General features: G+C 43.5%; 2 protein-coding genes across 4 annotated transcripts in view; both read right to left on the reverse strand.

The window, feature by feature from the left end:
• Positions 1-707: 707 nt before the first annotated feature.
• Positions 708-6,099, reverse strand: LOC135090847 (large ribosomal subunit protein mL44-like). The gene is made up of 7 exons (XM_063987946.1): positions 5,942-6,099; positions 4,395-4,518; positions 3,514-3,771; positions 2,813-2,897; positions 2,190-2,342; positions 1,786-1,936; positions 708-1,004 (listed from the first exon to the last, which is right to left on the reverse strand). The coding sequence occupies exons 1-7, from the start codon at positions 6,021-6,023 to the stop codon at positions 811-813; spliced, it is 1,047 nt and encodes a 348-aa protein (XP_063844016.1). The 5' UTR covers positions 6,024-6,099; the 3' UTR covers positions 708-810.
• A 2,261-nt stretch (positions 6,100-8,360) lies between these two features.
• LOC135090848 (fibroblast growth factor receptor 4-like) overlaps positions 8,361-27,950 on the reverse strand; it is a 75,545-nt gene continuing 55,955 nt past the window's right edge. For 2 of the 3 annotated variants that reach the window (XM_063987948.1, XM_063987947.1), the window contains 13 exons: positions 23,083-23,374; positions 22,586-22,733; positions 21,811-21,966; positions 20,271-20,427; positions 16,966-17,189; positions 15,266-15,410; positions 14,597-14,778; positions 13,716-13,995; positions 13,058-13,353; positions 12,755-12,948; positions 12,215-12,355; positions 11,818-11,923; positions 8,361-11,694 (listed from right to left, as the gene is read on the reverse strand). In XM_063987948.1, coding sequence (XP_063844018.1) covers positions 11,605-11,694; positions 11,818-11,923; positions 12,215-12,355; positions 12,755-12,948; positions 13,058-13,353; positions 13,716-13,995; positions 14,597-14,778; positions 15,266-15,410; positions 16,966-17,189; positions 20,271-20,427; positions 21,811-21,966; positions 22,586-22,733; positions 23,083-23,374 — 2,411 coding nt within the window. In that variant the 3' untranslated portion in view covers positions 8,361-11,604. Of the gene's footprint in view, positions 11,695-11,817; positions 11,924-12,214; positions 12,356-12,754; positions 12,949-13,057; positions 13,354-13,715; positions 13,996-14,596; positions 14,779-15,265; positions 15,411-16,965; positions 17,190-18,540; positions 18,732-20,270; positions 20,428-21,810; positions 21,967-22,585; positions 22,734-23,082; positions 23,375-27,950 lie in introns of all 3 variants that reach the window. The other variant, XM_063987949.1, reaches the window with a different exon arrangement.

A 27,950-nucleotide genomic window follows, 5' to 3' on the forward strand; every position in this document is an offset into this window, starting at 1 on the left:
CGTGTTGCACACTGATGTCACAGAATGGTGTCAGCCCGGTTTGTCTGCCTGCAAGTGTTGTTTGATTGCAGTTAACCTCTCTGCAAGGCCATAGTCTAAGGCTGAACTATAAATAATGGTAAATAACATCTATTATCTATTATATTTTTTAATACTGTTAATTTTTCATTTATGTCTGGTTTTAAGCAGTTAAAGTATGAAAATCCATGTCAGAAGGATGAATTTCAGCTGTGCCAAAGACTAATTAATAACATTCTCATTCATGGGACTATTCATATTTGGCAAATTCCACTTTTTGTGCTGGTTTGACAAGGCTAATTAAATTGCCAAAAGTGAGGGATTACTGTATGTAATCTGTTTTTAACTACACTACATCTGCTTTAGCAGATGTGAGAAAAAGCATGGGTAATGGAGCAGCAGAGATCCACCTATTTTGCTGTTTGATCCTAATGCAGGGAAACCTCAGGTGGGCTGCATGACTGACCCTTGTGTAGTGTAGGCAGTGACCACCAGTCCCCTGCTTCCTGGAGGATGAATGTGAGAGAATGCTTGTGGGTGTAGCTGTGAGTACAACTGTGCCTTAGCTTAGCTCTAGCTCTTCCTGGGAAATACAGATTTAATATGCATGGAGACTGGCTATCAAGGTATCACTTATTGTACACGCTGTCATGTCTATCACAACAGTCTCTGTGTACTAAGCTAAAACATTTTCTTAGCTTAACAGGTTTATTACAATATTTACAGTGTTGGAGTAGATCATTCAAGTAAAAAAATTAATTAAATACGTCTCACTGACACAAGACAAAAACACTAACAAGTGATAATATTTTTTGTCTTATCAATAGACCAGTTATCTAAGGAAATATTGGCTTCAGTCTTAAGGGGGACCACATCTGCATCCTTCCCAAAAGGCAGTGGGCTTGCAGAGTCTGTGATCTGGAAAAGCTTCCGCAGGGCATCGTGAGCTGCCTCCTTCACTGCAGTTTCCACAGTCTCTCCATAACCTGGAGGGGAACAAGATTCACTGGTTGATGCTTTAATCCAAACCAGCACTTATGTTTAGCAGCCACTAGGATGGCTTAGCTTCTGAATACAAAAGTTAGTGTAGCTTAGAAGAGCCACATGTGAACAGGTGTTGAGAGAGTAGTGACTGATGGTAGACAGGATTTATGACTGGCAAGGAAGATGATGTTTAGTCTTCTGACTCATAAGAGAGTATTTCATGTGAACTGATTACAAAATCAAAACTATATTTCTTTATAGTAAATTTCACTTTGCACCTCAGTTTTCAGTGCTGTGGTAAGTATAATCAGAACTCTTGAGTGTGAGGAGGTAACTCACCACACAAAGCAAACATTTCCCACAGATCTGTGGCAGATAATTTTGGAATCCTCAGGACTAGATGATTACAAAAAAACAAATTTCCATTTGAAAAGGCATACTGAGACCATTCAAAGATGTTTTGCACTATTGTGAATATGTGCCGAGAATAAAACACACAAGATAGAAGGTGCCTTGCAGTGCACATCTAGCAATTTGCATACACTCACTTGCATCTGTCATCCTTGTCCATGCATCCTTCCAACATTTTCTCCAGGTAAATATCAGGGCACCTGTGAATCTTCTCTATCTGGCAGTGTGTAGCCTAAGCAATAATCCTGAATGTAGGCCAAAGGAACAAAGCTGCTACTTTATTTCTCATGAAAAATTGCATTAAAAATTGCAGTAGTCTAGCACTGATAATGAGGTGACACTGAGATTAATGAGCTAGAAATATAATCTTACCTGATCCCATGAACTTCTTGTCTGAATACACTCCCACATGGTACACAGCCTGAATGGTCTCTTGCCCAGACTGGAAGATTAGCCTCGGCTCAGGCTCTCCTTGGCCACTCTGGTGGAGAATGTCTGCCACGACTCCCATGGGATTCTCAACCTACCAAGTGGAGGTTAGAAATGACCACCAAAAAAAAAAAAAAAAAAAAAAGAGAGAGAGAGAGAGATTACTGCCATTCATTTAGTTGACATTCATCTTAACCTTTACCTAAAATCATGGAGCACAAAAGGACTTTTACATTAATATGTGTTGGGCAATATACCCTGTATTTTTCATAATACAAACAATCTGAGTAAATCTCAATGAAAGCACTTTCTAAAGCCAAACAACTCAAATGCATTATGGCACCAACCTTCCAGATGGTATCAATGTCCTTGCCCACCAGCTGTGCCACAACAAAGTCCCGCACGAAGGCATGGCAACGTGGGGCTGGTGAGGACACACTCAGCACCCCAACTATTGCCTGGAAACACCTTGCCATTGTTGAAGAAGAGGGTGGGTGCTCCTGGCAAGGGAAGGAAGACAGGTGACACTGTGATTCTGTGTGTGTGTGTGTGTGTGTGTGTGTGTGTGTGTGTGTGTGTGTGTGTGTGTGTGTGTGTGTGTGTGTGTGTGTGTGTGTGTGTGTGTGTGTGTGTGTGCGTATGAGTGTATGTGCGTGAGCGTGCGCGCATAAGCGTGCATGTGTGTGTGTTGAGGGTTAAACATTCAAAACATTTATAATACCCTCTGCCTCTAATGCTTCAATCACTTTCACAATTCTAGTTCCGGTTTTTCTAAAATTTCAAGAACTTTTAGCAAGGAATCCACAAAACATCATAATTTGTCTTATTATCTACACATTGACCTTCTTCCAGGTATGATGTGGAATCCTGCACTTACACAGGACATCCCAGTGCACAGGAATAATACAAGTCATTTGCATCGTACAACACACTTACAAGAGGATCAATGTTCAGTTGTTGATCATCTTACCTCACACAGTACAAGATCCCGGAGACCAATCCCGTAACCAACAGCTGACATCACATCTTCACTCTGGCAATACTCCACCAGTGCACTGTAACAGACCACAACAGACCCCAGTGAGTACAAACATTTCCATCTGTAACGTCCCACTTAGAGGTGACATAAAAACATTGAGAAACTGATCTGTAAGGTAGCAAAGAGAGGGGACGGATGGGAATAAAGCCCTTGACACAGCACACAATACTGCAAATCTAAGGCATTACAGACCAAATCAAGATTAATGGTCTGAATGGATTCTAATCGGCCTTAACTATTCTGCCACTAAAAATCTATCTCCATTTTTGATATCCTATTCCCTCCAAGCATCAACTCAAGAGGGACAATGTCAAAGGAGCACCAAATGTCATTACCAAAGTTTGGGTTTGCCATTATCAAGAGCATTTCCTTATGGGTTGGATATGCACTTAATAATACATGGAGAAATTTTAAACCAAAAACCTCAACAGGCCATCTCTTTTAGTTCTTCTATTACTGTTTCTATCATGCATGGCATGCAAACTTTTTTTAACTATTTTTTTGCCCTTAGCTGGTCTCTCTGACGCACAAAACTAACAAATAAATAATCTGACTCATTTCTCAAATTCCAAAGGTAATGACTGAGAATAGTCTCTAAACCTCCTCCAGCCACAGCTTCCTTGCATCCCCACCTGATTCCTTCCTCCGGCAGCAGGGGAAAGGCAGCACGGAGGTAGCCAAAGCAGTACTCAGTGATGACTGTCTCTCCTCTGGCTGCTAGCTCTTTGTTGTTGTTCATGGCCAGGCCCGGGTCACTCACACCAAGCTCCTGCTGTCGCTGTGTCTCCTTAGCAATGTACGAGGCATCTGTCAGGGCTTCACGTAGGGCGTCACCATCAAACTCTTCCTGTAGCCTCTTACCAAATGCATATAATTCGGCATCATAATTCCTGAAAATGGAAAGTGTGTATCCCATCAATATGAACATGTCTAAGAAAAAAACATCACTATGAAAAGCAGTTTCTGATATTCTACAATTATGTAACATGCAGTATAGTGATATAAAGTAATTTCTCTCCTTATTAATTCCTTTCTCAAGTGGCGGCCCCACATATGGCATACTACTGTATCCACTGACACTACCTTCCACTTGAAATCGATTAGTTCCTTCCATTTGTCCCTACTACTTGCTGGTTAGGTTCAGTTCCAAATTAATTTTTCATTTCCTCCCTTGTTTGGTGACACTATTTAAATATCTTGCAATCATTATCAAAATCTAACTTCTGAAAGTAATACTACTCCATTCATCCCACTCAAACATTCTACAAATTGCCACACATGATGCACTTTCCAGCTATGATACAAAGAACCTATACCAATCTATAACTTGGTCTTGATGCATCAGTGGAGTGAGGCTTTCCCACTCTCCCCCTCTGTCTAGCTGTGACCAGGGAAGCCCACCAGGTAAGAACTCTAATGATCTCTTCTACATGTGTAAATACTTATTTGTTCTGGGACCAGAATACTCAGAACTTTCATCAAATATCACTAGTAAAGATCACCACTTACTTACCATTCAATGAACTCACTCCTCTTGTTTACAGGCATCAATCCTAAGCTCTTCATTTTGATGTGTCTGTGTTTCAGTGTTTTGTACAGCGGTGCCACCCATCGCGACTTGATGCCAAACACCCTAGCTGGAAGCCAACAATTGGTTACAAGCTCCAAAAATTGGCACTAGTGTTGACGTGGGGTCCCTGGCTGGCTGGACCACATCCAGCAGGTCTGAGTTGCCAGTTGTGTATTTTCCTTGCAGTGTTACCATGTCAGGCGAGGATACTACACTCTCTCTCTCTCTCTCTCTCTCTCTCTCTCTCTCTCTCTCTCTCTCTCTCTCTCTCTCTCTCTCTCTCTCTCTTCTCTCCAGCCAAGCTATATGATCACTATTACATTGTTAAATGTGCATAGTCTGTGTTTCTGTCTCTCTCTCTCTCTCTCTCTCTCTCTCTCTCTCTCTCTCTCTCTCTCTCTCTCTCTCTCTCTCTCTCTCTCCAGACAGATATACGATCACTTTTATGTCACTAGACGTGCATAGTGTGTGTGTGTGTGTGTGTGTGTGTGTGTGTGTGTGTGTGTGTGTGTGTGTGTGTGTCTCTCTCTCTCTCTCTCTCTCTCTCTCTCTCTCTCTCTCTCTCTCTCTCTCACACACACACACACACACACACACACACACATGTAGCCGTCATGTTGATTTGTGGTCCTAATGAGAGAGAGAGAGAGAGAGACAGAGAGAGAGAGAGAGAGAGAGAGAGAGAGAGAGAGAGAGAGAGAGAGAGAGAGAGAGAAAGGCTTGTCTTGTGACATGAAAGTGATCATATCTCTTGCAAGAGAGAGAGAGAGAGAGAGAGAGAGAGAGAGAGAGAGAGAGAGAGAGAGAGAGAGAGAGAGAGAGAGAGAGAGAGAGAGAGAGAGACAGAGAGAGCAGTATCCTTGCCTGACCTGGTATTACTGCAAAGAAAATACACAACTGGCAACTCAAACCTGCTGGGCGCGGCTCAGCCAGCCGGGGACCCCACGTCGACACTAGTGCCCAAAAATTTACCACCTGAACATCAAAGCCTAGGAAAGTTCACACGGTTTACAATGAAGTGTGATATTCTGACAGCTTGTGAAGTTAAATTTGGGTTTTACAATATCATTCTTTTAAGTCTGCTTGTAAGCCAATGCATGAGTCCTAAGGGAATATATTCTATTCCACAACACACGCTGACAAAACATGACAGCCTCCTTACTTGGCTCACAATAATACAGACTAACCCACACAGTGTCTGGCGGGGCTGTCAGCAGCATTTCCAACACACCATTTACAATTTGTTACAGATATACATCCATCAGCCCTTTAATTTTTACATTTTACATTATTTCTTCTGTTATTGGGGCTGGAACATGAGCAGAGTGTGGCTTCCTGTACGCCCGGGGTCAGGAAGCCCATCAGGTAAGAGAATAAACAACAAAACACCGATGGGTTAAGATTAACTGTCATTTCTGGTTTGGTACTTTACATAATAAATTTGAATCCTTGTACCACCTCATTGCTTATTCATACATCTCTACCATTACCTGATGAAGATATGGCTCTGTTAACAGTAGTGCAGCATGAGGATCGTAAGACAAGCCTAACACCGGTGAGCGCTGCCGCCATGATTACTGCGGGGTGGCGACACTGTGGTGTTTACAAGCGAGCCGTTCACCGCGCACCGCTCACCAAGCACCCAGGCTTCCCACACATCATAGGTATTCGTTTTATACATACATACATAAATAAATAAATAAATAAATATATATATATATATATATATATATATATATATATATATATATATATATATATATATATATATATATATATATATATATATATATATACAGTAAAGTCCCTCTTATCCGGCATCAACGGGACCGCCGACATGCCGGATACTTGAATATTGCCGGATACTTGAATAGAAGTGAAATTATGTCTACAATCACCACCCTACACTCACGCATCTTACCATAACAAAGATCAGCTGATCTTAATCAGCAGCTGATCTGATCAGCTGCTTAAGTGTAAGCACAACACACTTCCTCTTTTCTACAACTTTAGGCATGATGAAGGCGTCAGGCGATAAACATTGCACACGCGGGTCTGAGTCACTGAGTAAACACAGTGCAGTGGGCTGCGGATGGCGCAAAGCAGTGCGCTCTGGTGGCGAAGGGACAAAGTATGCCTCGCGCGGGAATTTTAGTCGATTTTATGAGTATACATTGATTTTTTATTGATTTTAAGGCTCGGGGAAAAATGTGCCGGATACTTGAAGCTGCCGGATACTCGAATGCCGGATAAGAGGGATTTTAATATGTATATATATCTTTTGGACGGTGGAATCAAAAGCTTTTCGTCTCATCAATTCCTTTCCTCTAACTGACTGTCTTCAGCCTCTTTCTCATCGCCGCAATGTTGCATCTCTAACTATGTTCTACCGCTATTTTCCTGCTAACTGCTCTTCTGATCTTGCTAACTACATGCCTCCTCTCCTCCGCCTCGCTGCACAACTTTCTTCTTTTCCTCACTCCTATTCTGTCCACCTTTTTAATGCAAGAGTTAACCAGTATTCTCAATCATTCATCTCTCTCTCTCTCTGGTAAACTCTGGAACTCCCTGCCTGCTTCTGTATGTCCGCTTTCTCATGACTTGAATTCCTTCAAGAGGGAGGTTTCAAGACATTTATCCTTCAATTTTTGACTACCGCTTCGGACCCCGTTCGGGGAACGGCATCTCAGTTTTTTTTTTTTTTTCTTGGCCGATGTCCCTTCTACATAAAAAAAAAAACAATAAAGAAGCAAGCAAGGAGTTCAAAATTTTGCCAGATTAAGGAATTAATTATTGAGAATACTGGTTAACTTGCTTTAGAGAGGGGGACACAAAGTAAAACGAGTGCAGCGAGGCTGCGGGACGAGAGGAGACATAGTTACCAAGATTTGAGCAGTTAACGTGAAAATAGCAGTAGAAGATAGTAAGAAATACAACATTGCAGGGATGAGAGAGAGGCTGAAGACAGTCAGTTTGAGGAGAGGAATTGATGGGGGGGATGATAGAGATGCTGAAGACAAAGAAATGTATGTAGATTCCTTGATTCTCTCTCTCTCTCTCTCTCTCTCTCTCTCTCTCTCTCTCTCAGGCATAAATACGGTCACTCCTGTAATGAAATGAGTAAGAGTCACTCAAATATTTTAGCAAATCTGATCACAACAGATATGATGCTGGTAGCCTCTGTAGTGTCATAAATGTAATTAAGAACAACTTGTGAACAGAGGGTGCATGACTGATGGATGACCTATGATTACAGAAAGTAAACACTGCATTCAGCCCACATCCTAGATATTTTTTGCATCATTATGTGATTCTTCAATGAAACAGCAAAACCAACAAATCTTTGCACTATGGACATATTTTATAGTTTGTGAACTCTGAGGTGAAACACGGGGAACATGACATCCAGAGTTGCTCACCCACCACTCCACAGGGCAAAGTCAAGGTTTTAACAGAACTTGCAACACTAGTAGAAGAAAGTGTATGCTTAAAACACCGAAAAAAGTCACAACACTTCAGTGTACTGAGCAGTAATCAAACTGAGCCTTACACCCCAGCCAGATATGTTGTTGCTGCTGAGAGAAAGCCTCCTACACTGGAGTGTCCTTTCTTCACAGTTCTCTTTTATGAGTTTCAGTAAATCTTTCTTCAAATGCCTATTTTGCACCTTTTTGAATCTGAATGAAGGTGACTAAGTATTTTGCCAGTAATATCCAAGCAGAGCAAGTTGACTCCTTGATATGTTGCTCTCCTCAACAGGCACTCAGGTTGCCCTCTGTCACTGTTTGGAGAGATGTGGTCTGATGGAAGTAAGGCAAACTTTCCTTTCATAAACATATTTCAACATACAATAGTGTACAATAATAACAATATAAAAAAAAATAAGGCAACAAACAATGTACCACACAATAAGACAACAAATATTTATTCTGTGTATCGCTACATGCACTGATTCACATGTACAAAATTTGTTATAAAACTAAAGCCACCATCTCTGGGTCAGTCTATCTATATGCCATCAACCAGTATTGTTATGGTATTTTGATCTAAAACTCCCATTTATTTTACCAAACTCAGCGGCTCAGACTTTAAATTTGGTATTAATTGTTCTGGTTAAGTTTGACCAAACACTGCTGTTACTGCTTTAGATTTGTATCTGACCAGTCAAGACTTTAGGCTCAATAGTTTTTACAAAATTGTTACATTTGACCAAATATTTGATGATTGAGGACTACAGTCCCTACATGTCAGGTAAAGAACTTTCACAGTTTATCAAACAATCTATAAATTTAGACTGTCATAAAAATGCCTTACCATTCTGAACGAATAAACAAAAATATCTTCAGTTTTTTTTATGAATGATAAGTAAGAGAAGAATAATTTCAACTGTCATAACATTTGAAGAACATAAATGTCATATTGCTATCACCATCCACACAGATTATGGTACATAAAGTTAATGACTAAGATGGAAGTCTAAAAAGTGCAACGACCGCTAAGTGATACACCCTCCTAGACCTTGCCTTACAGAATAGACGTGTTTGAGAATGTTAGTGAAGGTCAGCGCCAGGTGGCACACCCTGTCACTGACCTGGACGTGTGTAAGCCTTTGGCATCACTTAACTCTTGGCACTTAAATCTCTGACCTCCTGGAAGTCCTGCCTGCCTCCTTCTCCACTGAGGCTCCCCTCCTTGTGGCATCCATGTTTTGCTGCTGCAGCCTGAGTGGTGCCATGAGTCTCAAGGCTCTTGTAAGGCACTGGGCACAGCTTTGCTTGAAGCAATGATTGCCTCAATCTCACAAGAAAGTTTTCAAGAAAACTGAACTAAAACAAGAATATGAACTTTATGTCATTGACATAACTTTGGTTCATCATTATGGGAAATTTACAAAAGTAAATTCTGTTCAGTAAATATCAAAGTAATATGTAATGACAAAATTTTATACTTAGAGGGAAGACATTATCATCTTAAATTGTATAATTTGTACACTGCATGAGATGTGAATAGCTTTAACTCTCTCCTACATATGGATTCAGTTGCAGACAGCAATGCATGAGCTTTGAAGGATAAAATAAAAAGAAAAAAGAAGTGGCAAAAGAAAACTAAGAGTGGAGGGGAGACAAAGGCAGGACATCCATAGTTGGTGCAGGTTACAGTGGGTGACTAGTACATGAGAACTTGTGGGAGCTACAGCAAACACTTCCCCCATGTATATTTGTGGGGACACACCTGCCATCAGCCACCCGCCCTTAATACACCTGCCATCAGCCGCCCCACACGGCTGCCCTGGCCCAGCTTCACTTGGGGTTAAGGCATGGCTCCCACACATCAGAGGAAGCAAACACATTGCAGTAAAAACATAAAACATTTTCAGTGTGGAAAAAAAAAAAAAAAAAAAAAAAAAAAAAAAAAGGAATTAGCATTTGGTTTATGGAGAGAATTTTCTTGCAGCAGCCAGTCAGCAACACCTGCCTGTGATGAGCATCTTGTCAGTGAGGTGTTGTGGAACATTGCAGTGCACAGTTGTGTGTGCTGCTGCCACCTGCCTCCACTGCTTTTCAACATTTTTCAGCATAACTAAAAACTATAGCACCATAGCTGACTCTTAACAATTATGGTAAATTATTTTGCTCTGACTGGGATTTATATCAAGGAAAATACCTTGTTTTACTGACAATGAGGAGACTTTCCCCATTTGTACCTTTGTTCAGGAAGTGAAAACAAAAATAACTGATTGGCCTAGTGCTTGTTTCCTTTGGACCCAACCTTCAATAGCCAACAAGCCTCATTCTTACCACATCTTGGTGCCCTGATCAAAGCCTCATGCAAAAGATGCATCTCCCAACCACAGGGATCCCTCCCACCATGTCCTGGCAGGCTGCCCGATGGGACCCAGGTGATGCAAAGATTTTGCAATGCTTTAATCCCTTGGGTCGGTAAATAAATACCTTATGAAACTACTCTGACAGCTGAATTGACCCTGTGTTTTCCCTGAACAAGTCTCACAAGCACTCTACTCTGCAAGCTTGCGTAGCGGCAGAACAACCAAGGTCAACTTAACCCCACCTGGGTCTTGGTGATTACTGCAGCTCCATGGGTGTTCAGTTGACCCCAGGTATGTTGTCACTACACTCATACGGTCATAAATGCAGGTTCCAGCATCCCCTTCTGCCATGCGCCCCTACCCTGAGAACTGTTGCTGCTGCTGCTGCTGCTGCCATCACCACCCCACACTACACTCCCCCCTCACCTAGCCTCACACTCTCAAACACACTTTATGACACAGACGCTTGCTGGCAGAAGGGAGACTCAAGATATGGCACAAAAAATACAGCTAAGACTATAGCTTGACAATGACTGCTCGGTAGTACAGTGACAATATTACAAAGAGAACTTGTACAAAAAAATCCCTAATAAATTAAGTACATGAACACTGTTTGTTGTCACTAATCTAAGCATCCATAGCACGTCTATGGACCACACAGACATAAATATGAATAAAAATAAATCAGACACTTCTTTGATCATAGTATTTCAGGTGATTGACAAGCATAGAGACACAGCACGAGTATCTGCATGACATGTTGCAAGTCATTTTGAGGCAACACCAAGCAAGTTTAAAGAGTTCATGGTTTCCCTACACCACACAGCAGAGATCCACTTGCTGTGCTCGTACAGTGACTTAATGCATTGGTTGGGAGTCATCTTTTCATGATAAAAGAATAAAAGTCTAAGCATATTTCAATTCTGAAGAGTTTCAAAACACGAAGTATTTACGACACACGGGAGGGCAGCAGTGTTTCGTCTCACACTTCACACACACTTTGCTTGTCTTCTGCCACTGCCCATTCACTTTCTGTGTAGTTTATCAATGTTGCATTGTCAAATGAATCTTTGCTTATTCCTTTCATGCTCCTCATCATAACACAATAATGGTCTCCATTTACAGACTCATCACACATGCATACGTACTCTACACACACTTTTCTCACTTCACACTTCACTAAGAACATTACATAATTTTCTGCAGTCTTTAATCAGCAATGTTTAGAGATATAATGACCAAGTACATGTCACCACACCATGACCACTGCCACTGCTTGCTTCCACCTCTGCCTTCTTGGTGCGAGTGTGGCTGGGCGGGACAGGCTCAGTGTGGGGAGAGGACGTCTGAGGTGAGGGAGGAGCCGCAGCTGCTGGGGGGAGTGTCCAGATGGGGCAGGGACAGGTTCAGATAGTCCTGTGGGTCAAGATGGAATTTAGATATTAATACACACATCGTCATCAATATCTCTCCATTTTTATCATCTTGAAATCTATCTATGTGTCTCTCTACATATATCCATGTACGCAAGTCACTCACGTCTGTGGAAGAGAGGGTGAGGATGCGGTCAAAGTCCTCCACCAGCTCCTTGAAGGTGGGCCGCTGGGTGGGCTGGTAGCGCCAACACTCCCGCATGATCATGTAGCTGTGTGGAGGGAGCCAAGCCATCAGAAGCCTTACAAGCTTAAGGTGCTTACTTTACACAATCATTATACAGTTACCTTTATCTATTTACATATTTTTTCCTTATTTTATCCTACATGACTAAAACAATACAATGATGAGAAATAACACAGTGGTGGTGAACTGCTTTAACTAATGTAACTGGTTCTAGGACCTTATTCTTTACATTTTTTTTTTTTTTGCTACAGCATCCACTGAAATACAATCAATGTAGTTGTCCTGCAGTAAGGCAATATTTGAGCCAAGCACTTACATTTCAAGGGAGCAGTTTGAGGGTTTGTCCATCCGGTGTCCCTCCCGCAGCAGCTGGAAGAGTTTCTCCACAGAGGGCACGGTGGGGTATGGCGTGCCTCCCAGAGTCATGATCTCCCAAAGCAGGATGCCAAAAGCCCATCTATGGAAGGCAACCTAATCTTAGTAATGTTTGTTGGTTAGGTTTAGATAAATTTATGGATATAAAGCCAGATATTGGCATACCGGCTTCTTGCAGCTTCTCTTATGTTGTAATGTTCTTGTGTTATTAACCTGTCACAGTCATTGGTTTACACATTACTGTACACTTGAATGTTATATGAACCCTTTCAGCTATAAAAGGAGAGGTAGAAGATAATGAAATGTGTGATAACAGGTACACTAATATCATTTAGCATCTCAAATCAGCAGAGTTTCTAAAACATCTCATTCTAATTTATCCATATTTACCTAACACAATACAAGATGTGTGGTGCAACAACAGTGAAATGTAAGCTACCTAAAGTAGTCTGCACCACCCACCCTATCACAGGACACTCACACATCAGACTGGGAGGTGTAGACACGGTGGAACAGAGCCTCGGGGGCCATCCACTTGACAGGGAGGCGGCCCTCGCTGGTCTTACGGTAGTAGTCTTGGCTGTGGATGTCCCGGGCCAGGCCAAAGTCGGCAATCTTCATGATCCTGTCCTCACTGACTAGAACATTCCGTGCAGCCAGATCACGGTGGATGCACTGCATGGGAGACACACGGACATGGGGTCAGAATCTACAGGAAGACCTGATCTCTACATTACTACTCATGTCTTGGAGAACTGAACAGAAATGAGTAAAAGAAACCAACCTTCTTTGAGGCGAGGTACTCCATGCCACGGGCCACTTGGAAGGCAAAGCTGACCAGGTCTTTCTGTGTGATGGCATCCATTTCCTGCCCGATGGCTCTCTCATACCCTGAGGATGGCCGGTTGTTGCGTAGGTAGTCCCTCAGGTTGCCATGGGCTGCATACTCTACCACCACGTACAGTGGCCCATCCTGGGTACAGCAGCCCAACAGGTTGATGATGTTGATGTGTGTTCCGATCATCTTCATCATCTCCATCTCTGACACCAAGTCCATGAGCTCTGAGTCAGTGTGGCCCTCTGTGGGACAAAGAGTTGGGGTGAGGATAGTAGGCATGGAGAAGAAAGAAGGGAAATGATATAAAGGGATATAGATAGACAGAATGAAAAGGGAAGATACAAAAATGAGGGAGACAATAGAAAAATTGAAAATTCTTATTAATGCAAGGGAAATATGAACCAAAGTCCTTGAGATAAATGGAAGATGAAACGATCTCTGTAAAGTAAACCAAAGAAATGCACAATAAAGAAACTTCTGAAATTTTTGAAAAAAACTCGATTTCACATCTATGATATGACCTTATGTTATGAGAAAAGTGGAGGATTACTGTTGTATATAGAAGTGCAAGGTAAAAATGTCAGATTTGGGTTCATCTGCTCACCCTTCAGCATCTTGACAGCCACAGTGGAGGCAAGGCCTGGCCGCTTGACTCCCTGCACCTCGGCCCTCACCACCTTGCCAAATGCCCCCTCCCCCAGGGACTCCCCTAGGATCAGCTTAGCCCGGGGCAGCTCCCAGTCGGCATCTAGGGGCAACTCGTACTCAGAGATGCTGGTCATCTCGGAGCCCAGGCGTGACCGGGACTGGCAGTGCTCAATCTTGATGGTAGGCACCAAGAGTGGCTCCTGCGAGGCATCAGAGTTCTGCCGCTCAACAATCACCTGTGGAAGTCATGCGTGGCCCTCAGTGACATCACCTGTGTTACCTCAATGAAGTATCACCTTTCCCGGATGCTGAATACCTTCAGTGTTAAAAATATAGGTTAGCTTTACATCTATACAACAGATTACGTTTCTTTTTTTATTGCATACAGGAATACAGTATTGTTTATTGTACATTCATGATATTAGTCTCCTCTATGCATTAAAGAGGACAGTGAAGTAATAGTAAGTGCATAAATTGCTATCATCAAAGAATTACAGAAGATATACTGTATATTTACTATACTCATTAAGTAACATCTCTCCAGAGATGGGAAAGGAAACCAATAAGGAAAGAATATTTGCACAAAGCTAGTTTCTTTCTGGAAATGCATCTCAGAATGTGTTAATGTTCATTCTGAAATTTGTTAATTTCCTGAAAGCACTAACAGGAAAGAGTATATAATATAAGAGTATATATAAGTTGCTGGTACCATGAAATAAAAACACAAAACATAGTCACCCCACTCAGTAAGGCAGTGGGACACTCAGTGACAGGTCACTCAGTGACAGCATAAATTTTCTTTGACATAAAAGTAAAAAAGTAATATCCTCCAATGACCTTCTTGATCCAGTGCTGCGTGATGGCCTTGGCTCTCTCCAACTCAATGGCTCGCCGCTTCTCCTTCTGCCACTTCTTCCACACAAAGGAAGCCACGATACTGCCAATGACCATCACCGACAGCAGCACCACTGTCAGCACCATGATGGCATGATACTCAGGGTCGTGCATCACTGGCTCAGCTGTGGAGGAAGGGAAGACTTTGGTGAGTCTCAGCTTGTGTTCTGTTTGGGGGTTCTTTGTAACTCCTTGTGAAGAGAATAAGCCAAGTCAGCAGTCACACTCATTAGGAAGAAAAGAGGGAATTAAACCATCTCACTATTATACTCAGCAAAGAAGGAGGGAAGAAGAGAGCAAAAGAAGGAACTAAACCATCTCATCATCAATCATACTTAGCAAGAAGAAGGAAGGCTGGAAGGAGGAAAGATAGAGAGAAAAAAAGGGAGAACGGAAAAAGGAAACAAAGAAATTAAGAAAAAAGAAACACAGAAGAAACAAGGAAAGAAAAAAGGGAGAAGCAAGGAAGGAAGGAAGAACTGAAGAATGGTGAATGGTGAAAAAAGGATATAAGGTAATTAAGAGAAATAAAAAGATAGGAAAGGGAAGGAGTGAAGGAAGGATCCAAACCAATCACATTCATCAGGAAAGAAACAGCACCCATCAACTCACCATCAATCACACTGAGGTAAGCTGTGGAGAAGGATGTGCCCAGACTGTTGGCAGCAATGCAGGTGTACCAACCGGCGTCCCTCTCTGTCACGTTACTCAGGATTAACACCTGGGGGTCCTCCGAGCTGGTGATGTTGCGTCCCTCCTGTGGTAATACTCCATTTAGTAACACAGCACAACATGAATCATAATGCTGTGCTAATCCAAAGCTGCCTTGAGTAGATTAGCTTGTTTTTTTCTTGTCCCTTTATTCTATTGTCTTATTTGACTGCTAGTTGATGTTACTTCAACTGAGTTGCTCTTGACTATTTTACTGACTGGAGATAATAATTCATGCACTAAAAGAGTTAAAAATACTTGATTATCCTGAGGTGTTTTGAAAGTATATCTAAAATTTGCACCAGACACTTGAGTTATGCCAAGAGGAACCACAGCAGTCAAGGGGATAACCATGGAAAAGCACTATTAAGTCTTATTGCTGTGCACCTTCCTGTGTATAATCAGGGAATGAATGTGAACTGTATATATAAAAAAATAAATAAATAAATAAATAAATAAAATAAAATAAATAAATAAATAAAATAAAATAAATAAATAAATAAAAATAAATAAAAAATAAATAAAAATAAATATATAAATACATAAATAATAATAATAATAATAATAATAATAATAATAATAATAACAATAATAATAATAATAATAATAATAATAATATAAATTCACTACCATCATAGATCTATCAACAGAAAGCTAAGCTATTTTTGAATTTTATATAATTAAGCTATTACACTTTTTTCATCTTACTGTAAATTAGTTTGTTAATCTTGTGAACTTAAAATTGATGCTTAAGTAAAATGCTGTAGCAAGCACTATATAAGTGAAAATATTACAAATGTAAATTTTATGTACATCTACTGCAATCTGTAAAACTTAAACAACAGCAATTACTACTACTACTACTACTACTACTACTACTAAGGAAGCAACTGATGCTTAATAAGTACAAAATTATAGTTACAATGAATTTCAACACAAACACACAGAACATGAAACACAAGCAAAAAAAAAACTTCAAGCAGCTGTGCAATAAAACAATGTAAACAACCAGACACAAAACTTTCAACTCACCATCCTTGTCATCGTCACCTGTGATTACTTTCATCAACAGTGTCAATTTTCTGCATAAATACACAAATTACACACATTGGTTCCATGCAGTGCATTTGTTACATATATGCTAAGTTCTTATGCATATATTCATTGCTTGTACATGCATCAGCAGCAATAGAACACACACACACACACACACACACACACACACACACACACACACACACACACACACACACACACACACACACACACACACAGGTAAGGAGTGTGTGTGTTAGGCACAGATGACAGAAAGTGACAAGCTGCCTACCACTGAGTACAAACTGAGGCTTGTACTGTTTGATGTTCAGGCAACTGTACATTTTATCTGCCATTCCAGGAACAAACATGCCATTATGCACAGATAGACACCTACATGCACACACACACACACACACTTGAAAAGACTAGTGTGTGTGAGTGTGTGTACGTCTACAGTGTTGTTTGTCACTCTCATGCTGTTAGGTACACACAGCATACATTCCCAGTCATGTATGGGGCTTGAGCGTCAAATTCTCCGAGCAATGCAGTCCACTGTGGCTGACCTGGCCCTCCACAGCCGCCTCCAGCACCTCAGGGGCTATCACCACACGAGGCAGCTTGTCCATCATGGCTCTGGACCAAGTGAAGGGCAGATCTCTTTTCCACACCACATAGGGCATCAGGGTGTTCTCAGTCCAGATGTCCACCTTGAACTCCACCCTATCACCCACGTAGGCTGTTTGGTTCTCCAGGCGCTTGGTGATGATTGGCCGTGATGGGATGTGCTCTAAGGTGAGAAGGCGAGGGTTAATGAAGCTCCCTGGCGATCAGTAACCTCTCCATGTGTGTGTTAGTGGTGGGATCTTCCAAGCTTCCAACATGTCTTGCACCTCTATGGAGTCTCTGAATACTGGGACTTTAGCGAGGTGTTTGGTAAGGTGCCCCACAGAAGGCTCTTATTAGGACAATGTATTTCCACAGGTCATAGGTGATCTGTCAGGTTCTCATGTGTGTTTCTTCTCACTGATGCTGCAGAATCCTTGTTCAACTACCTCTAGTCATGAAAACATCTCTGAAACCTGACACCCTTCCACCAGAACCTGTCAAAAGTAGTCCAGTTGACACTGAGACGTTTCAGAATACAGTCTTATTTGACATGCCCTCAGTCTGTCTGGTGTCTCAGGAGGTCTTGTACTTACTGGTCACCTCCTTTGTGTTACTCCACCTCATGAGCCACTCAGGGAGAAGAGATCAGGGGAACAGAAGATAAGTCAAATTTGGGTGCAGCTGTTAAGTGTCACTGTTGGTTTCAGTCCATTTTCCCACTTCACACTTCACAGCTTCACCCAAAGCCTTGACAAGAGTTCCTTTAACTGCCTTCACCTGACACCTGCTGCCACGGAGCCAAGGTGCATCACACACACCTGGACTAACTTAATGTGTCCTCACCTGAACTAACACTGAATTTTTATTTTGTGAAGACTTAAAGTGAAAAGCAAGTATTAATTTGTCAGTATTTTCTTGTCACTGTGCAATTTAGTGAAGCAGTAAAGTACGTTTGTATTGCTATCATCCAACTTATTATTGTTTTCTATACAGTAATAGAAAGTTCCAAGAAATAACAAGGTTGTTGCACATGGACAAGGTGGGAGTCACTCCTTGCTGTGCATTACCTGTGGAGGGAGTCACTCCTTGCTGTGCATTATCTGTCTGCTTACAATACAGACCAACATATGACAATAATTTTGATCAGCTATTTCTCTCTGATGACTCAGCAAACATCTGATTAAAACCAATGCTATACACATCTGCAGTTTCATTCAGTGAAGGCTTAATGATGACAGGAGACACAGACAAAATTACTCTCTGAACTGTGAAAATGAGCAATGAAAAACAATATGTGATGGTTTTCTTCATATCATTCACGTGTGGCAGCAAATATACGAAAAAGGCAAGTTAGGCAAACCCTTTAATTAATCACCCAAAAGCAACCCAAGAGACAGTAAAGGGAGACAATACAAGATACACCACAACTACAACCACAACTACAACCACCACCAGGAACAGACCCCTAGTACCACCACCACCACCACCACCACCAGCACCACCACCACCACTACTAACACAACCACCTTTACCTTGACAATGAACAACCGGTTTATAATATTGCCCTTGTCGTCCACTCCATTATAGCGAGTGGGGTGCTTGACCCACGTGATGTAAGGCACCAGGTCGGAAATGACCGAGCACATCAGCTTCACCTCGCTGCCCTGAACCACTGTCATGTTACTCAGCTCCTTGTTTATGATTGGCCGGCTGGGGAGGCGCTCTACAGGCAAGGCAGGGAGGGCATGATACCACTAGCACTCTCTGGCACTGATATTCTCATTTGTCACTGCCCTGACATCCTATAATATAATACTACTTTCCTCTTCTGATTGATACTAATATAACATTCACTTAGGGGGGGACATAACACCACTGGAACTCAATGGCACTGTCTGGCACTGCTATTCTCATCTGTCACTTCCCTGCCATAGTATAACTTAATACTACTTTTGTACTCTCACCATGGCACTGTCTGAAACTGTTGTCTTCATCTATCACTCTCTATGGCACTGTCTGGCACTTCCCCTGTCACCACCCTGGAATCCTATAACTACTTTCCTACTCTCACTAACACTATGGCACTATCTGGCACTTAATGATTCGTTTACCTTCATTTTACTCCCTTGATATCTTATACATAATTTAACATCAAAGTAAAACCCTTTTCTTGTCACTCTACCACTGACAGTCATGTTGGCACCCTCTGGCACTGGCATCCCCATCTGTCACTCCCTTGGCATCCTACACGTACTTAACCACACGTCAAATTAATACTACTCTTCTGGTCCCACTAACACTGCCACTCAACTATGGCACTGCTTGGCACTTGCATCATGTCACTCCTTACATTGAACTCTATATCAATTGTGCCTTATGCACAATTGTGCCTATTATCAACATCTACATAATATAAACTTAACTCTTATTCTGAACTCATATTGCTATTCTTTTTTGTAATACCACTACAAACACTGACTATTCATCTCCATTTCAAACCTCACCTAATATTCCTACTTATCTTTCTCTAATGCCACTCAGTCTCATCACTCTGTAACACTACAGCAATGTTAATCCTATGACAGTAATCCTCTGAACTCTTGATCTCATCCCTCTTATCCTGACACCACAATGAAGATAATATAATTGTAGTGTATCATCTTTTTCATCTTTCTCTCCATCCTCCTTCCTCGCTAAACACATCATTAGTGACTTCATCAGCTTAGTGTTCCAAGGGATGAGGTTAGTGTGGGAAACAGCAACTTGACATAAAATGAATTAATACTGATGATAAATACAGTTAAATTTATAACATGATAAATCTTAATGACAAACATATCTCCTGAAACTGGAAGTATTATTGACTAATTATGTTGTCAGTTATTTGATAGTAAAGCCTTTAACTGTGACGAGACTCAATTAATAATGGATCATGAAAAAAATAAAAAATAAAAAAATAAATAAGTTGAAGAAAACTCAAGAAATTCAAGAGAGAGAGAGAGAGAGAGAGAGAGAGAGAGAGAGAGAGAGAGAGAGAGAGAGAGAGAGAGAGAGAGAGAGAGAGAGAGAGAGGAGAGAGAGAGAGAGAGAGAGAGAGAGAGAGAGAGAGCGGAAAAACTAGCAAAAATATCGAGGAAAAACTCAATAGAAGAGAGAGAGAGAGAGAGAGAGAGAGAGAGAGAGGAGAGAGAGAGAGAGAGAGAGAGAGAGAGAGAGAGAGAGAGAGAGAGCATAACCCCCATCCAGCCACAGCCACACTCACCCAACACCTCCAGGCCGTAGGTGTGGTTGATGGCGCCACACTCGTTGAACACCACGCAGGTATAGTTCCCGGAGTCCGCTGGCACCAGGTTCTCCATCTTGAGCATTGCCCCTTTGATCTTCACGTCCCCGAGCTGCCTGACTGGCTTCTCTCCGTCCTGCGAGGCGAGATGAAAGAGTAAGCCTCCATATTCGTAATAAAACCAATACATCACAGGCACAGGCGGGGTTGATAGCTTGGGTATGTCATGAGAAGAAACAAGGAATATTTGAGGAGGAGCATGTCACAGATGGATCTATACGCGGCAGGAGAAAGAGAAGAGCTAAGAGAAAGTTTCTATATGTAGTGAAAGACATGCTTGTGATCGGTTTGACTGAAGAAGATGCAGACGACCAAACGCATTGAAGGCTGATCTGTTGCAGTGACCCGAATGTGAGGAGCTGAAAGAACAGCACTGCTAACCAAGAAAACCTTGGAATTTTCCCTGCAGCCTATCAAATTATCGCTAGAACCATGAAATCTCCCCGGACAGAGAGAGAGAGAGAGAGAGAGAGAGAGAGAGAGAGAGAGAGAGAGAGAGAGAGAGAGAGAGCATGTTAAACTATCACTAAAATCATGAAAACTCTTGAGAATCTTGGTAACTTCAACTACAGCTTGTCAAACTTTTACTAGAACACCTGTTAAAACCATCACTAAAATCACTAAAATCTCAATAACGTCCACCAGACCCTTGCTAAAACTAGAGGCTGGACACTGAAACATTTGAGCCTGCCGTGTCTCTCAGTAGGCGACGGATTGGCTGGGGCAAAGCCTGGACGTCCCAAGCATCTGTGACAGGCGGCGCAGTGACCACCACGAGGGACGATTACTGTCCATCACGTAAGCGGACGGACAGAGGACGCAGGGCAGAGCAGATGTGAGGGATGTAACAGGATAATGCGTGTCCCGAATCTAAGCAGCCTCGTTCGTGCCTCGCCGCTTAGATACAAGGCTCAATGGGTGTTGTGTATACTGGATGAGCGGAGGGAAGCCACGTTTTGCAAGGGTGGCCGGAGACAGATGGGCAGGTGAGTGGTGGATGAGGCTGTATTGGGTAGTGATTTGTAGGGTGATGAGATGATGCTGAGAGAGAGAGAGAGAGAGAGAGAGAGAGAGAGAGAGAGAGAGAGAGAGAGAGAGAGAGAGAGAGAGAGAGAGAGAGAGAGAGAGAGAGAGAGAGAGAGAGAGAGAGAGAGAGAGAGAGAGGATGGACACGAAGACAGAGAACTAGAGCAAGGGTAAGAACAAACAGAACAAAGACAAGAAAACCAAAAACAAATACAAGAGTAAGAACAGGAAAAACGAGAAGAACAAGAACACGAAGGACAAGACACAAGAAAGCCAAGAACAAGAACAACAAGAAAATAAGACGAAGAGAAACAAAGACTGAAGAACAATAAGAATAACAAGAACTAGATTGTGATAATAATGACAACGACAAAAAAATGAAAATGAAAACAATAAAACTCTCTCTCTCTCTCTCTCTCTCTCTCTCTCTTACCTTGAGCCAAGTGGTGTTGAGGTTGGTGCCCCGCGCTTGGCACTTCAGCTCCGCCACGTTACCCGCCGGCTTGATGGTGAGCAGGTTGAGGTCCTTTGTAAACTCAGGAGGCACACACACATCCTCGTCTAACACCTTGTTGTCCGCGTACAAGGCCTGGGGAGGGAGGGGGAGGGAGGGAGGGAGGGAGGAGAAAGGGACAGGGAAAGAGGGGACAGGGAAGTTAGTGGAAGTTAGTGTTCTATCTCTATTAATTAATTTATTCTTATTTTATTCTTTTCTTTTCTCTTTTTTATGGGAAAGTAATTTTTTGTTTTTATTCAATTTATATTTTTCCTCCATTTTCTTTTATGGGGAAACAGTTCTTTTTTATTCCCTATCAAATTTCTTTATAAAAAAGAAAAAAAAGAAAAACGGAGAAGAAAAGAACGAACAAGAACAAAAAATAAAGAAGACGAAGAAAAAACAAGACGAAAATGAGGTCAAGAAAGAGGAGGAGGAGGAGGAGGAGGAGGAGGAGGAGGAGGAGGAGGAGGAGGAGGAGGAGGAGGAGGAGGAGGAAGAAGAAGAAGAAGAAGAAGAAGAAGAAGAAGAAGAAGAAGAAGAAGAAGAAGAAGAAGAAGAAGAAGAAGAAGAAGAAAAAGAAGACGAATAAGAACAAAAAGAAAAGAAAACGAACAAGAACAAGAACAAGTAAAAGATCACGAAAAAAATGACGAAGAAAACGAACAAGCAGGTCAGCAGGTCAACCTCACAGGGAAGGCCAAGAGCTCACCTGGGGCAGCGAGGGTACCGGGGGCTCCACTACATCCAGGGTGTAGTTGACCCAGCCCCTGTAAGGCCCCGCCAGCCGCCACCTGCAAGCCCACACCCCAGAGTCCTCCAGCCGCGCCTCCTTCACCCGCAGCCTGGGCCACACTCGACTGTCGGAGGGAGGGAGAGAGAGAGGTTTTACTGAGGGTTCTGTACACACACACACACACACACACACACACACACACACACACACACACACACACACACACATACAAGGGTTAAAATGTGTCACAGGAAGTATTAACATTTGTGCTTTGTGTATGTGTGTAATAGTAGTAGTAGTAGTAGTAGTAGTAGTAGTAGTAGTAGTAGTAGTAGTAGTAGTAGTAGTAGTAGTAGTGCACAAGTTATGATCACTAGCACTACATAACCTAACCTAACCTTTAACACACAAGACGACCAAATAAAGACACACCAGGTAACCAAAGACCACTACTAGGAAGAACAGAGCATTACCTGGGGCCCGTGATTCTGATGCGGGGTGTCTGCAGGTCCTCCAGGGGTTCGCTGTTGAAGTACCAGACGGCGGCAAAGTCCTGCAGCTGCGCATTGACTAAATTTTCAGGGCGACACTTCAAGCGGAACCTCTCCCCGACCGTGACTCTCCGCAGCTGATGGGATGAGTGAATGTTCTCCACCTCCAGCATGTCGCCGCTGCCTCCTGCTCCTCCTTCGGTGCCTCCGTCACCGCCGCCGCTCCCACTCCCTGCTTCTGCTTCTCGTCTTCCCCCGTCGTCATCGTAGTAATCTGAGGAAAGAGTAATGATGGTTTTAGTGTCTTCCTCCTTCTTCTCTTGATTTTCTTCCTCCTTCTCCTCCATTTTCATTAGTATCCTTGTCCTCCTTCTCCTGGCACCCCCTGCTCCATTTTTGTCAGCATCCTCCTCCTTTTTTAAATTTTTTTTTCTTCCTCCTCTTACTCCACCTCTACTTTCGTCGGTCTCCTCCTCCTCCTCCTCCTCCTCCTCCTCCTCCTCCTCCTCCTCCTCCTCCTCCTCCTCCTCCACCTTCATCAGCATCCACAAATGTGTTAATTAAAATCAAGCACATGTACTCAAGCAGGAAGAAGCAGATTAAGATAGAAATGTACAGGACACCTTCGATTACTTCTACTGTTCCTCCTGCTCCTCCTGGTTCGAAGTCGTAATTCTAACCAAGTCCAGGTCATAAAGACGCGGAGGTGTGTTGCTGGGGTGTAAAGCAAGCACGTGAACACTTAGGTACTCTGTGTGTGTGTGTGTGTGTGTGTGTGTGTGTGTGTGTGTGTGTGTGTGTGTGTGTGTAGTAATCCCATTCGCCTCACACTGCTGGGTCCCCGTGTGTGGGTGTGTGAGGTGCTAAGGGCGAGGCTGTCATGATGGGGCGCCTCACTTTCACCCTTGTCTGCGTGGCTTTATCAGAGACGACATTAATTCTGATTGTCTTGTCTGTCCGCACGCGTCGCCCTCTGCGGCCCTCCTGCAACTGAGCACGTCCGGCCGGTGTGTGCTCTTATTATAGACTGTGATGCTCCCTGGCGCCTGATGTTCCTTTAGGATACAATATACACCAAAAAATAATGGAAAATAAATGTTGTTTCTACTTACAGTGCTTTTCATTAACCAAATTTCTCGTAGGGTGAAAGAAAAAAAATGTATGCTTTCGTGTCTTTTCACTTATCTGTTTATTTATATTTTGTGCTTAAAGGAACGTTAAATGACTGCAGTTTCTGTCCTCTGAGATTCTCTTAAGTAAATAAAAGTCAGTAAGGATTAAATAACATCGCATCAAGTGATTGTTTAGTAGTGTTTAGTGTTGTTCTTCTCAAGATAATCGTATATTCAAACGAACGAAGGAACGAAAAAAAGACAAAACCTAGCATGCATTCCCCGTACTTCTTTCCAGCAATAAGCGTCAGGGAATAAAAATAAAATATACATTAAAGTGATTGTCAGGCGTACTTTTATTTAATCTTTCGTTGTATAAGGAGCCGAGATATAAAATAATGAAGATACGACTATTAACTTTTCCTATTTAATGTTTCCGTGCATGCCTGGGCTGAGTTTACGACGCCTGGTATCGTGGCCCCCCCCTCTCCAAGCCTCGGCCTTATCACCGCTGCCTTGTTTAGTCTTCCCCCACTGCCGCCCGTTTTCTTCCGTCAGGTGTCGCCTCTTATCATGTTACCTCCCACGCTTTATTTTCCTCTTAATTCTTCCCTAATCCTTGTCTTCCTTCCCTTCTTCTCTTTCCTCTTTGCCTCCCAGCACTTTATTTTCCTCTTAATTCTTCTCTAGTCATTCTTTCTCTTCTCCTGTCTCTTTACTTCCCTTTTTCTATGCCTCTCCTTCCTCCACATCCTGTTTTCCATGTTCATCTTCATCCTCCTCTTTCTTCTCTCTTCGTCCTCTCCCTGTCAGTCTATCCTTCCATCTCTTCCTCCTTCTACCATCCCTTCCTTTCTCCCTTTGTCCTTCACGTTTCTTCCTCTCCCTCCTTTCCTTTACCCTCAATTCCTCCTTTTCTTTCCTTGCCCTTTACGTTTCTCTCCCTTTCTCCCTTCGCCATCTACGTTTCTCGCTCTCCCTTCGTGTCTATCTATTCCTTCCCCGGCACATTCACTGTATCTTTCCGTTCAACCCTTTCCAGCCCAGCCTTACCCTCTCTCTCCCTTTCTCCCCCTCCAGCCCTGCCGTCCTCCCGCCCTCCCCTCTCCCGCCGGCCAGTAACTCAGGCAGCCTCATCAGTACGCAGCGAGGGGGCGACACGAGACCAAATATATTATTATTCCCTCGAGATGAGATGAAGATAGTGCGGCGCCTCTTGCTACTACTGATGATGGCAGTCTGTGGTACACCTGTATTGGAAAGGTGAGGGAGAGGGAGAGGTGGGTGGGGGAGGGAGAGGGGTGTTACCTGTCTCCCGCCATCCATCATGTCCTCGCCGCTGCTCTGATTGGCTTTTGTCATCCCCGTCCCAGCCAATCGCACGTGCACTTTCTAATCCCGGTAGCCAGTGAGCGCCCTGTTTGCTCCGCCTCGTGTTGTGATTGGCTCTCCACGCTGGCTGATTTGCAATGTAAAGGAGGTGTGGTGTGTGGTGTGGTCTACGGGGTACGGACCGGCTGTGGTGTTGTGGTGGTGTGTAGTGTTGTGGGGCCGATTTTGTGGTGTTATTGTGGTGGTGATGGTGTTGTGGTGTTGTGTTGTAAAAGGTGATGGCGTGTAGTTGTATGGTATGATGTGTTGTATTGGTGTTGTGGTGTTGGTAGGGTTCACAACTGTGTCTGTATCACCACCTCAATTCATCAACAATACTATCGTCACCACCAGACTCGCCCAATCACCATTACTTTGATAGACTCCCTCCCTCCTTCACACGACCCTCCTCTACTCTCACCCACAGCCTCCTACTCTCTCTCTCTCTCTCTCTCTCTCTCTCTCTCTCTCTCTCTCTCTCTCTCTCTCTCTCTCTCTCTCTCTCTCTCCTTCATATCTTCCTGTCCCCTTCACCCCTTCTTACTCACACAGCTTCCTACTCTCTCTCTCTCCCTCCCTCTCCCTTACACAGCCTTCCGTCCCTTTTTCTCTCCTCTCAGGCTCTAAATCTCTCCCCCTCTCCAAACTTCCCCCCCATTCTCTTCCTCTCCCCCCTCCCTCACACAGTCTCCGTTACTCTCCCTCATAGCCTCTACTCTCCCACACACTCTCCCTCACACAGCCCAGTCCATCCCCTCTCCCTCTTCACAGCCTCATCCTCCCTCCCTCCCTTCCCCTCTTCACAGCCTTGTACCCTCCCTCGCTCCCTCAGCCTGCCGCTACTCTCCCTGCCTCCCTCCACTCTCCCTCACTCTCCCCGCGCCTCACCGCCGGCTTGGGTTCCCTGGCCTCTCTATGGGTCCTGCAGGGGAAAAAAATGTGCCCAAGTTTCCGGCGGCGGGGACATGTGCACGCCAGCTGGGGAGGCCCGCCGCCCGCCCCGCCCCGCCCTAGTGCCTCCAGATACCGCACCGCCCCCTGCCCGCCCGCTCCCCGCCCGCTCACCGCAAAAACGCACCGCCCACCCCGCCCGTCCGTCACTACCTACAACAGTCAACAAGCAGACGCTGTGGGTGCCTCCTGTCGATGCCTGGGAGGGGAGAAGGGGGAGGGAGACCTGAGGAGGGACGGAGGGAGAGTGGGGTCTGAAGGAGGAAGGGAAGAAGCGAAGGGACACAGGGAAAAATGGAGGGAAGGAGGGAGGGGACAGGAGGGGTGGAGGGAAAGTGTGTGTGGGGGGGCCTGTGGAAGGGGCCGATGGAGGGAAAGGAGGGAGGGAAGGAAGAGTGACAGCGGTGTGTCATCCGAGACACTGGTTTAATTAAGAGTTTACAACCAAAACCACCACCACCACCACCACCATGACCACCACTTCCACTGCTAGGACTACAACTACAACTACAACCCCCACCACTTCCACACCACCACATCACCACCACTACATTCTCAGATTCCACATGAATGACTCCACCACTGTCACCACATTTCACAGCATGCTGCCGCCGCCACCGCCGCCGCCGCCACCAGGAGCAGGATAAACTAGAGCACTTCCTGTACATACCACGCTACAAACACTCACCACCGCACTCCACACACCACGCCTCAAACAAAGAAGTAGAGGCGCTCCCCGTTGTAGCAATCACATTAATTTGATTTTTACGTAATTCTTTGTTATCCTGCAATTGTACCTTGTAGAGAGAGAGAGAGAGAGAGAGAGAGAGAGAGAGAGAGAGAGAGAGAGAGAGAGAGAGAGAGAGAGAGAGAGAGAGAGAGAGAGAGAGAGTTTCACCGAGTCCTTCACACACACACACACACACACACACACACACACACACACACACACACACACACACACACACACACACACACACACACACACACACACACACACACACACACACACACACACAGTCAGCCAGACGTCAATAAGATCAAATGTTTAATGTTTTCAATTAATCAGGTAGTTAACGAATGAATAAATAAATAAATAATAAATTAGGTTAGGTTGGGTTAGGTTACGTTAAGTGGGGCTGGGTTGGGTGTAGTTAGGTTAGGTTACACTGACTTAGGTTTGGTTAAGTTAGATTAAGCTAGGTTAGGTTATGAGAAAATGCCAACTTAACCTAACCTAACGTACTGTAACCTTTCCTAACCTAACCCAACCTAATTAACCACAACTTAACCTAACCTAACTAAACCTAACCTACTCTAACCTTTCCTAACCTAATCCAACCTGATTAACCACAACTTTACCTAACCTAACCTTTCCTAACCTAACCCAACCTAACTAACCACAACTTAACCTAA

The sequence above is a fragment of the Scylla paramamosain genome, chromosome 36 (assembly GCF_035594125.1).
Source record: "Scylla paramamosain isolate STU-SP2022 chromosome 36, ASM3559412v1, whole genome shotgun sequence".
Classification (NCBI taxonomy): Eukaryota; Metazoa; Arthropoda; class Malacostraca; order Decapoda; family Portunidae; genus Scylla; species Scylla paramamosain.

What these genes read in the sequence shown, in the direction of transcription:
- LOC135090847 (XM_063987946.1), bottom strand. Translation starts at nt 6,023, where the DNA reads ATGGCGGCAGCGCTCACCGGTGTTAGGCTTGTCTTACGATCCTCATGC. An exon ending in ACATTGATACCATCTGGAAG is followed by an intron (nt 1,937 to 2,189) that starts GTTGGTGCCATA and finishes TCCACTTGGTAG; the next exon opens with GTTGAGAATCCCATGGGAGT. An exon ending in CAAGAAGTTCATGGGATCAG is followed by an intron (nt 1,005 to 1,785) that starts GTAAGATTATAT and finishes GTTCCCCTCCAG; the next exon opens with GTTATGGAGAGACTGTGGAA.